Source organism: Callithrix jacchus, chromosome 4 (genome assembly GCF_049354715.1).
Source record: "Callithrix jacchus isolate 240 chromosome 4, calJac240_pri, whole genome shotgun sequence".
Classification (NCBI taxonomy): Eukaryota; Metazoa; Chordata; class Mammalia; order Primates; family Cebidae; genus Callithrix; species Callithrix jacchus.
In genome coordinates, this window is record NC_133505.1 from 41,831,822 (window position 1) to 41,843,355 (window position 11,534).

At 54.8% G+C, this 11,534-nt stretch overlaps 2 protein-coding genes and 1 long non-coding RNA gene across 3 annotated transcripts in view; 2 read left to right on the forward strand and 1 right to left on the reverse strand.

Annotated features, from left to right (window-relative positions):
• The first annotated feature begins 1,294 nt into the window (after window positions 1-1,294).
• On the forward strand, window positions 1,295-3,766 carry LOC144582119 (gametogenetin-binding protein 1-like). Its single transcript, XM_078368971.1, has 3 exons — window positions 1,295-1,803; window positions 2,489-2,607; window positions 3,647-3,766. The coding sequence occupies exons 1-3, from the start codon at window positions 1,640-1,642 to the stop codon at window positions 3,751-3,753; spliced, it is 390 nt and encodes a 129-aa protein (XP_078225097.1). The 5' UTR covers window positions 1,295-1,639; the 3' UTR covers window positions 3,754-3,766.
• Window positions 3,767-4,755: 989 nt separating this feature from the next.
• Window positions 4,756-10,139, forward strand: LOC128931742 (putative gametogenetin-binding protein 1). Its single transcript, XM_054253887.2, is given in 3 exon segments — window positions 4,756-4,971; window positions 6,074-6,130; window positions 6,132-10,139. Coding segments are annotated over 3 exon segments (354 nt in total). The 5' UTR covers window positions 4,756-4,779; the 3' UTR covers window positions 6,237-10,139.
• Window positions 10,140-10,932: 793 nt separating this feature from the next.
• LOC118153116 (uncharacterized) overlaps window positions 10,933-11,534 on the reverse strand; it is a 32,014-nt gene continuing 31,412 nt past the window's right edge. The window contains exon 8 of the long non-coding RNA XR_013534156.1: window positions 10,933-11,493. This is a non-coding gene — a long non-coding RNA (uncharacterized LOC118153116). The remainder of the gene's footprint in view (window positions 11,494-11,534) is intronic.

Below are 11,534 nucleotides of genomic sequence, written 5' to 3' on the forward strand. Positions count from 1 at the left end.
CGGCTCTCAGTGGCCCACTGCTGTTCCCACCCCTGATTCTTTTTTTTTTTTTTTTTTTTTTTTGAGATGGAGTTTTGCTCTTGTTGCCCAGGCTGGAGAATAATGACGTGATCTCGGCTGGAGAACAATGACGTGATCTCAGCTCACCTCAATCTCCGCCACCCGGGTTCAAGCGATTCTCCTGCCTCAGCCTCCCAAGTAGCTGGGATTACAGGCATGCGCCACCACGCCTGGATAATTTTGTAGTTTTAGTAGAGACAGGGTTTCTCCATGTTGGTCAGGCTGGTCTTGAACTCCCGACCTCAGGTGATCTGCCCACCTTGGCCTCCCAAAATGTTAGGATTACAGGCGTGAGCCACTGTGCTCGGCCCATCCCTGATTCTTAATCCTTGTATTTGATATTCTCATCCACCTCTACATCAATCAATACCAATAAAAAATCCAGGGTCGGCTGGGTGCAGTGCCTCACACCTGTAATCCCAGCACTCTGGGAGGCAGAGGCAGACGGATCACCTGAGGTTGGTAGTTCAAAACCAGCCTGACCAAAGTGGTGAAACCCCTACTCTACTAAAAATACAAAAGCCAGGCATGGTGGCACATGCCTGTAATCCCAGCTACTCAGGAGGCTGAGGCAGGAGTATCAGTTGAACCGGGAGGCAGAGGTTGTGGTGAACGGAGATTGCACCGTTGCACTCCAGCCTAGGCAACAAGAGTGAAACTCTGTCTAAAAACAAAAATTAGTCGGCATGGTGTCGGGTACCTGTAATTCCACCTACTTGGGAGGCTGAGGCAGGAGAATTGCTTGAACCCGGGAGGTGGAGGTTGCAGTGAGCTGAGGTTGCTCCACTGCACTCCAGCCTGGGCAAAAAGAGCAAAACTCCATCTGAAAAAAAAAAATATCCTGGATGCTAAGAGAGAAGAAAGATATGGTCTGGGAGTGTTCATGAGGACAGAAGAAACCAAAGAAGGACAGAGATGTGAGCAGTCCTCAACAGCCCCCTTCCCTCAGCGTCCAGTGCCCTCCCCACCTCTCCCTGTCCACTCCCTGCCAAGCTTCCTGGGGCTCTCACATCTTCTCCTCCAAGTCTTCACTCCCCTGTCCCCCAAACCTCTTGCCTGCCCACTGAAACCCCTCCCTGCCCCCCACACCTCCTTCCCTGCTTCATCAACTGCCTGCCCCCTCTACCTCCAACTAATCTCCCCCAACCCCACTGCTCCCCCATCTTTGCCTTTTAGAATTCTGGGAAGTTTCCAACTGGCAGTTTTCATTTGAAAACTCCTCCTGTTCTTAAGCAGTTGGTCCTGGGGTGTCTACTACAGGTTCTGAGTTGGGGACCCTCTCAGGATGGAGGCCCCATCTCCAAAGCCCCAATCTCGAAAATCGGGCTGCACCTCCATGTTCCGCTTTTTCCGTGCCCTCGTGGGGCGCAAGGTCAGCTGGAGGAGCTCTGACAAGGCTGAGGCAGGGGCCCAGGCACACTCCTTGCCAGACCGGGGTGCCATTTCCCTGACCATGAGCTGAGAGGGACGTTCAAGGAGGAGGGGGCCGGGGACATCTGCCTTGCCACCCCACGCCTTCTCTGTGGCTGTGCCCAGGGGCTTCTCACACCTGCCACAGCAGGTTCCCTCCGAGCCGAGCATGTTGGATATGGAAACCTATACTCACAGGTGCAAGGAGGCCCAAGGGGTAGAGGTGAAGTCAGTTCTGCCCACAGCAAGCCAGGAGGCATCAGGCAACCTGGCTGAAAAGGAGGGGAAAGAGCCAGCAGGGGAGGCCTCTGGGAAAACAGGAGCCTCATACAGGTGAGGGGCTGGAATTGGGAGGGTACCCAGGTGGGCAAGGCCTAGGACGGAGATACTGGGAAAAGGCCTGGACATGAGATGGGGAAAGGACATGGGCCTGAGATGGGGAACCCGAGCTGGGGAGGGTCTGGGGAGGGAGTCCTTGAATAAGGGCCTGGGACAGGCCACCTGGTGGGGAAGGACAGGGAGATGTGGGTGAGGCCAATGGACAGAAGCATCAGATGGTTAGGAGGCTGGAGATGGGGGTTTGGGTGGGGGAGGAGGATGGAGATGGGGGTTTGGGTGGGGAGGAGGCAGAAACAGGGGTCCTCCCATAAGTGAGGGGCTGTGGATGGTGGATACCAGACATGAAAAGGGATGGGCTAGGCAGTAGGAAGAGGATGTGCGGGGGCGGGGGGGGTCCGCCGGGGGTCCTGTCACTCCCAGCTCCTTCTGAAGGCCTAGTGCCATCCCCTGTGAGGACAGAGACCCACCTCTCTCTCTGTTCCCCACCCACTCATCACCCTACTTTTGAGAGAGATAAACCCATCTCTTTAATGAAAACTCCGGGTGGCAAAGCAGGAGGCTGATGGGAGAGGGAGGATGGAGAGGGCCAGCAGGCCTGTGGGTGAGCCTTGGAGGAGATTTAGGGGTCGATACCACATCTTTGAGCCCCACCTGCCTCCTCAACCTGACTGTGCTTTAGGATTGGGGTCAAGTTTGTTCTGGTCACAAAAATGAAGGACGAATACCTGCAGAGAGCCATGGGGCCCCATGAGGTCAGCCCCGAGGCCTCCACCAGGGAGGAGGAGTGTCGGCTTGAAGGTGAGTATAGTGGCCATAGGCATAGGGGAAGCACCAGGAATGGACCCTCTTCTTGTAGGACTTCATAGGGGTGCAGGGCCTGGTAGGGCACAGGACATACTTTGAGGGACTGCTGGAATCAGACTGCCTGGGTTCAAACACCAATTCTGCTGTGCTGAGCGGTGTGATGGGTGGCAGGCTGCTCAACTTCTCTGCATCTGTTTCCTTGTCCTTAAAATGGGAATATAATAGTACCTACCTTTGAGGGAAGTTGCAAGGATGCGCTGAGATGCTCTTTGTAAAATGCCCAGAACAGTGTGTGGCACACAGTAGGCATTTGCTAAAGAAAACAGGGATCCAGGCACGGTGGTTCATGCTTGTAATGCTAGCACTTTGGGAGGCTGGGGCGGGCAGATCACCTGAGGTCAGGAGTTCCAGACCAGCCTGGCCAGCATAGTGAAACCCTGTCTTTACTAAAAATATAAAAATTAGCTGGGCATGATAGTAGGAGCCTGTAATCCCAGCTACTTGGGAGGCTGAGGCAGGAGAATCACTTGAACCTAGGAGACAGAGGCTGCAGTGAGCCGACACAATGCCATTGCACTCCAGCCTGGACAAGAAAGTGAGACTCCATCTCAAAAAAAAAAAAAAAAGGAGGTTGGACATGGTGGCTCATTCCTGTAATCCCAGCACTTTGGGAGGCCAAGGCGGGTGGATTGCCTGAGGCGGGAGTTTGAGACCAGCCTGGCCAGCATAGTGAAACCCCATCTCTACTAAAATTACCAAAAATTAGCCGGGTATCGTGGCAGGCACCGTTAACAGCTGCTTGGAAGCTGAGGCAGAATTGCTTGAACCCAGGAGGTGGAGGTTACCGTGAGCCTAGATCACACCATTGCACTCCAGCCTGGGCAACAGACAGACTCTGTCTCAGAAAAAAAAGAAAAGAAAAAGAAACAAAACAGGGCAACCTCACCCAGAGCTCAGCCCCCATGTGCCTGCCCTCCAAGTCTGGACCACCCACTGGCTGCTGGCCTGTCAATGACCACCACTCCTTTCACAGGAGACCTCGAGCTGGGCTCTTCCAAGGAGGAGGTGACTCCCTGGAACTGCTTCCACAGTTCATACAAGGAGCTTCCAAACTCGACCATGGCCAAGGTCTGGGGGTGATGGGGGTGTGAGGCATGGTTTGGGGCCTTTCCCACATCGGGCTCAGGATATGTGGTCTGGGCCCAGAGGGAGCAGTCCCCTTTCTTAACCTTTTGGGAGATGTTCCCTCCTGCTTCCTGTCTTGCCTAGGGGTCGGGTAGGGCTGCAGGCGTGGGGTCCTGGGCCTACTCACCTGCTCAGAGACCAGCTGGCCCTCAGCCTCCTCTCCAGGAAGGTTTGCCCGGTGAGAAGGGCAAGGAAAAGAAAATGAAGGATAAGGCCGAGGAAGCCTCTCTTTGGCTGGAGGTTCAGGGTGCAATACCAGAAGTTACCACCAGGTGGCACCAGAGGACCTAAGATGACCACCTGAGCCGGAGGTGTAGCCAGGGTTTGAGAGGTGGTGACTGGGGGGTGGTACTACTCAAGCACCACCCTTTCCCTAGCCTGGAGGTTTCTAACGCCTTCAGTGGCTGCCTCCATCCCTGGTTTTCCCATCATGCACTGCTGACAGAGCCCCAGAGGGTCCTCTCTCCCAGTAGAGCCCTGGGCAGCACAGACATGGGCAGCAGCTGGGCTAGTGATGACAGCATTCACAATATCATAATATGATGAAAATTGTGGTTCATATTTACACAGCCATTACTCCGGCACACCCTCTTTAAGCATTCTTCATAAAGTACTGCGTTAAAACTCTGAGATAGGTCCTGCTGCCATTTCCACTTCACAGTGAGAACTTGTCCGATGTCACACGGCCAGTGCTGGGCAGAGCTGGGTCTTGAGTGCAGGCAGTTTGGGTTCCAGATCCAGGCTCTTGAGTCGGTTGGTGTGGGGGTAGATACCTGCCCTTGAGTGCTGTCTGCAGAGGGTGAAGACTCAGGCTCTCATGCTGCCGCTGCAGGAGGAGGCCCTCGGAGAGTGAGCTTCCTTGGGGAGGGAGGGCGAAGGAGGGGTAATGCCTGGCTGGCTCCAGGTCCTGGAAGAAGAAAGGGCTGTGGCTGAGCAGGGACCACACAGAGGTGGGATGAGGCTCAGGGAGCAGTTGCACCTATGGGTCCTTGGGTTCCCAGCAGGCTGCTCCCGCCTCCTCCTGCCTGTCCCCTGCCATCTCTCTGGCTCTCAGGTTTCCTGGAGTCGGAGTTAAAGAAGCTTCTGGGAATGCAGCAAGAGTCCCGCCTCTGGAAGCTAGGTGGCCAAGAGGGCCAAGAGCTGCTGACCTGGCCAGAGATCACCCTGAAGGAGGCGGGCATTGTGGGTCAGGTATGCCTGGCACGTGCCAGACCACCAGCTGCTGCCTGAGGGCACTGGAGAAGTGGGGCTGGGGGCTTGCCATCCCCTCTGGGCTCTAGCCCTACTGGCTGGCTAGGGTACGCAGGTAGGCCTCATGCCTTCTTGGTGGTTGTATTTCTGAATTCAAGACCCTGGCCCCCTGAGTACACACTGCACACACACACACACACACACACACACACACACACACCCCTCTCTTTTCTCCATCAGTCTCTGTTTCTCACTTAAGTCACAGTCACAATGTCCATTTTTTGGGTCTCAACTTTGCTATTCATTTACTGTATAGCCTTGGGCAAGTCCCTTCCTCTTTCTGAGCCTCAGTTTCTTCACCTGTAATATGAGTGAATTTGTCTAGACGAGCTGTAAGGCTTTCCTGTGCATCTGAAAAGTCACATGATGCTGCCATTTTCCCATCCTCGTCCACTCCCACAAATACACATCGGCTCAGGGCAGCGACCGCACTGGGTCAGATGGAGTACCATCCTGCTGCTCCCCCTCCTCGACATCGGCCTTTAAAGGTTAGGCCTGTCTCAGCTTCTCTGAGTGCACATTGATAGATCTGTTGAAAATGTGTCGATGCCCTTTTTGGTTAATTTCCATCCATTCATCATCTTTTATTCAGTGGACAATTGCCTTGACAGTCTGTGTAGCTTACAAAAGAAAAGGGCAAGGGGTTTGGAGGCCAGAGGACTTAGTCTGGCATCAGCTTGCTCTGTGATGTTGAGTAGAGGCCTCAGTTTCTTTACCCATGAAAGGGGCTGTTGCAAGGGCTTCCTGAGATGATGGGTGTGGAGCTGTAAGCTGCAAAGGCACTCCCTTGTGGGGGGCTTCACACCGTGTGATTCACTTTGGAGCAGCGCCTATCAGAAACACAGGCCAGCTGGGACTGGGTATGGTGGCTCATACCTGTAATCCCAGCAGTGCTGACTCCTGGGGCTTCCAAGGAACCTCCCAAGTTGGAGGGAGAAAGCATGCTCCATTTTGTGGCAGGGGCTGTGCCAGCTGAGGGGAGGTGGGGGAAAGGTGGCCTCGGGTGCTTGTCTCTGGGGACCAGTGGGGAGGTTCTGGGGTGCAGAGTAGACTGAGGCATGTTCATTCACCAATTTCTGCCCCCCCAGTGCCTATTTTTTGAGGAGAAGGATGAAATGGGAAACTGGCCCCGAGTCTTCCCTGCCCAGATCCCTGGAGCTGGTACACAGGGGTCTATCTCTTCTTAGGACACATCTAAGGAGCCGCTGTAGCCAGCGGGTCTGGAGACACAGTGTCCATGTCTTAGGGTGAGCCCGCCCCGAATTCTGTCCCACCCAGCCAGTCAGAGCTGGGATGTTATTAATAAAAATCTGCTTTGACTCTGGCCTCACTTTGGACCCCGCCCCGCAACAATCTTCAACCCTGGAGCAAACCCAGTCTATCTGAGGTCTAGATCCATCCCGTCTGTGCCCATGGGGCTGCGAGGGCCGCAGCAGAGCATCTCAGCAGAGAGGGCAGGAGATGGTGGGCCTGACCTGGGGCTGGGGAACGACCCAGGGCCCAAAGTGCCAGGGGAACCCTGCTGCCCACAAGCCCTGCCCCTGTTAAGAGGGGTGTCCCTGACTTCCCTCCCTCCCCAAGTTCCCAGGCCAAGCTGTAGCCTCCTAGGGAGGATCCGGGAATTCTCCAGCAGGAAGTTCCTGCCCAGCCAGCCCAAGGACAAAGCCAGGAAACAGGCCCTGGGACGGGGGATCTATCTCAGGAGGGCCGGGCTGGGTAGGCCAGGGGTCCCTGGCATCCAATGTAGCCTAATCTCAAAAGTAAGGGTAGACTTGGGAAAGGGTGCTTAATAACAGGCCCTATGGCCAGCGAAGGCGACTCACACACCTGGCTTCCCAGAGATCAGATGGACAGCAGGGCCAGGCCTAGTTTGGACACCAGGAGGTGCCGTTCACCAGAAGGTCCTGCTGGCTTCCCTGTGGGGTCCCTGTTCATTCCTTTCTGCCTGGGTCCGGGCTGAGACCCTGCAGCCGATGTATGAGAAAAAGAGCTCTCTGTCCCCAGCTCTTTTTAACATGACTGCTAAAACTTGTCTGATGGTCCTCATGGGTTCCCACTATGTCTATCCTGAGGCCTGTTACAGAGCTGAAGTTCAATATCAGAACTTGATGGCCATTCTTATTAATCCCTGTGATTGATAACAACAGCTGTTGGTTGGGTGGCCGGCCCTGGGGCCACATGCTTGACATGGGGAGACGGAAACTGTAGCAGCATGGTCCCCTACCCTGGCCCAGGCCAGCCCAGTGAAGATGGGAATCCCGGCCTCTGTCCCCAAGTCTGCAGGGTGTGGGTGGAGCCTGGAGAGGGCGGGGTGGGGGCGGGGCTTTCTCCTGTCTTCCTAGCCAGAGCCCATGGAGTGCTTGACTCATACCCTGAGTTGGGGCTGAGTGGAAGGGCCCATCTGGACTGTCCCCCTGAGTCAGCCAGGAGGCGGCCTTGTGACCAGATGACTCACCTGTGCCCTAATTGCCCTGTTAATCATTTCCTCCTCCCAGAGTGTTCTCTGATGGGAAAGGTGGGGCCTTGCAGGGCTTCCCTGGGAGCACCCGGATGGGGGGTGGGGGTGAGGAGAAACCTCACTGCTGGGGTCTGTGAGGCTGGGAAGTGTGGGGTTGTCCCTCCAGCTCCAGGTGCTGTCCCTGGAGCAGGAAGGGGGTCTGCATGCTGGAGTGGGCCTGAGCGCCTCTTCCCAGCCACACAGCATCCCGGGCTGGTTTTGTGGATGGGCCTGGATTGATGCTCCTGGGTGGTGAAGGCAGAGGTGACGTGACCCAAGGATGTGCTGTGGGGAAGGCCCCGAGGGTGATGCAGAGCGCTGGGCTCCTGTCAAGGTCAGAATGGGGAGAGCCCAAGCATTCCTGAAAGGCCTCAGAGAACAGTGGAGGGCCAGGCCTGTGGGGCGGCCAGAGGACTAGGAGCATTGCAGCATTGCCTTTTCCCCCCAGTAGAGACATCAGGGTACAGCCTCCTCAGACCCTTCTGCACCAGCACGCAAACTCAGCCAAAGGGCCAGCGGGACTGAACCCCAGTGCACTGGACTCACTCACCAGGCCCTGGGAGGAGTAGCATCCCCCCAAAGGGTACCTTTCCTAACTTGCTCAAAAGAGACATTTGGGCTGGCAGTGGCCCTAATTGTGCCATGAGATTTGGACCACTGTGACCAGACTTGCCAAGTCTCTGACACTCTCCTGGTCTCTCTCTGTTGGTATGTAAGTGTGTCTCTATGTTTCTGTCCCTTTCCCTCTGTCTCCCCCTGTCTCCCTGTGTCTCTGTCTCTGTCACTGTATCTCAGATGGGATGAAGGCAAAAGCAAAGAGGTACCCAAGTCCATTCTGAGAGAGTTTAGGGATTCTGGTGGCTGAAAGGAAGGCAGTAGGTTGGCTCATTTAGGAGCTGTGGGTCAGGGTGGGTGGTCCCAGGAAAATGTGGGCAGGGCTAAAGGTGGGCCCGCCGACCTCAGGACACTGTGTGATTCCCCTCCTTTGTCCTCCTGGCCAAGACCTCCTGGGGAGATGGTGCCTCAGGCCCTGCCTGGGGTCACTGGGAGTCAGTCTCGCCTACGCTAGGGTGAAGGGAGGGCAAAACCAGCTGCATTGTTCTCCAGCTGGGAGATGAGCTGGAAAACAGAGAGGCAGAGGGGAGAGACTCAGCTGGGTTGAAACCTGGCTCCCACTGCAGCGAACTCATATGATGGCAGACAAGTCTCATACCTCTCTGAATCTCAGCCTCCACATCTATGCAATGGGTGAATCACAGGCTTCTCATGTGAGCTGAATGAAGAGCTGCTTGGCTCATAGAAGGTTCTCAAAGAATCCATGGGGCTGGGCACAGTGGCTCACACCTGTAATCCCAGCACTTTGGGGACCAGGCAGGTGGATCACCTGAGGTCAGGAGTTCAAGACCAGCCTGACCAACATGGTGAAATCCTGTCTCTACTAAAAGTATAAAAAAATTAGCTGGGCATGGTGGTGGGCCCCTGTAATCCCAGCTATTCGGGAGGCTGAGGCAGGAAAATCGATTGAACCCGGGTGTCAGAGGTTGCAATGAGCCAAGATTGTGCCATAGCACTCCAACCTAAGGCAACAAGAGTGAAACTCCAGGCCGGGCTCAGTGGCTCAAGCCTGTAATCCCAGCACTTTGGGAGGCCGAGGCGGGTGGATCATGAGGTCATGAGATCGAGACCATCCTGGTGAAACCCCATCTCAACTAAAAATACAAAAAATTAGCTGGGCATGGTGGCGCATGCCTGTAATCCCAGCTACTCAGGAGGCTGAGGCAGGAGAATTGCCTGAACCCAGGAGGCAAGGTTAACGGTGAGCCGAGATCACGCCATTGCACTCCAGCCTGGGTAACGAGCGAAACTCCATCTCAAAAAAAAAAAAAAAAAAAAAAAAGAGTGAAACTCCATCCAAAAAAAGGAATCCATGGAACAATTTTTAATGAAGCATCTACTATGTCCTAGTCCTGTTCTAGGCACTGGGGAATATAACAGTGAAGAAGACATACACAACCTCCACTTTGGGGGACTTAACACTATTGCTAGTGAAACAACTATAAACAGATATGCCGGGTGACAGGTGCTAGGAAGAAAGCTGAGACTGGTGGGGATATCACAGAGGGATGGGGAGGCCTTGCTGAGGAGGTCATGTGCAGGAAGCCAGGGAGGGAGCCATCTGGGGGAAGGCCAGCCGTGGGCACAGTAAATGGGTCACCCTGAGGCAGGAGCAGGCCTGGTGGATTTGAGGAAAGGAACCCGTGCAGCTGGAAGGGCATGAATAGGAGCCGGTGGGACAAGAGGTGAGGTCAGAAAGGAAGTGTGCAGGCCAGGTGTGGTGGCTCACGCCTGTAATCCAAGCACTTTGGAGGCCAAGGTGGGCGGATCACCTGAGGTTGGGTGTTCAAGACCAGCCTGACCAACATAGTGAAACCCCGTCTTCACCAAAAAAAAAAAAAAAAAAAAAAAAGGAAGTGTGCAGGTCATGTGCTTCACTGATCAGGGGTTTGGGGGTTTTTTGTTTTTTTTTCTCTCTCTGTCACTGGGGCTGGAGTGCAGTGGTGCGATGACAGCTCACTGCAGCCTCCACCCCTGAGCTCAAGTGATCCTCCCACCTCAGTGACAACTGCAGGTGCCTTCCACTGCACCAGGCTTGGGTTTCTGGAGTACAGTGGTGCAGTCTTGGTTCACTGCAACCTCTGCCCGCAGGTTCAAGCGATTCTCCTGCCTTGGCCTCCCGAGTACCTGGGATTACAGGCTTCTGCCACCGCACCCGGCTAATTTTTATATTTTTAGTAGAGGCGGGGGTTTCACCATCTTGGCCAGGCTCCACCTTGGCCTCCCAAAGGGCTGAGACTACAGGCCTGAGCCACTGCACCGGGCCCACATGAAGTGATGCGATGAAATTTGCTTTTTTTTTTTTTTGAGACAGAGTTTTGCTCTCCTTACCCAGGCTGGAGTGCAATGGCGCAATCTCGACTCACTGCAACCTCTGCTTCTTGGATTAGGGCAATTCTCCTGCCTCAGCCTCCTGAGTAGCTGGGATTACAGGCACTCACCACCATGCCCAGCTAATTTTTTGTATTTTTAGTAGAGACGGGGTTTCACCATGTTGACCAGGATGGTCTCGATCTCTTGACCTCGTGATCCACCCGCCTCGGCCTCCCAAAGTGCTGGGATTACAGGCGTGAGCCACTGTGCCGGCATTTTTTTTTTTTTTTTTTTTTTTAGACAGTGTCTCACTTTGTCACCCAGGCAGGAGTGCCAGAGTGCAGTGTTGCAATCTCAGCTCACTGCAACCCCTGCCTCCCAGGTTCAAGCGCGTCTTCTGCGTCAGCCTCCCAAATAGCTGGGACTACAAGTGCGCGCCACCATGCCCAGCTAATTTTTGTATTTTTAATAGAAACAGGGTTTCACCATATTGGCCAGGCTGGTCTTGAACTCTTCACCTTATGATCCTCCTGCCTCGCCTCCCAAAGCCCTGGGATTGCAGGGTTGACCCACCGCGCCCAGCCCTGTGGTTTGCTTTTTTTTTTTGAGACGAGTTTCGCTCTTGTTACCCAGGCTGGAGTCAATGGCGCGATCTCCGCTCACCGTTAACCTCTGCCTCCTGAGTTCAGGCAATTCTCCTGCCTCAGCCTCCCGAGTAGCTGGGATTACAGGCACGCGCCACCATGCCCAGCTAATTTTTTGTATTTTTCGTAGAGACAGGGTTTCACCATGTTGACCAGGATGGTCTCGATCTCTTCGATCTCTTGACCTCGTGATCCACCCGCCTCGGCCTCCCAAAGTGCTGGGATTACAGGCGTGAGCCACCGCGCCTGGACTGTGGTTTGTATTTTTAAAGCTCCCTGGGCTGCCGAGAGGAAAGGCTGTAGGGGGCGGGCATGAAACAGGTAGGCAGGTTTCCGAGGTTGCTTCCGACGTGGGGCGGAGTCATCTGGCAGCGGCTACCAGGGGGAACAAAGGGAGTACTTACCACTAGGGGGAG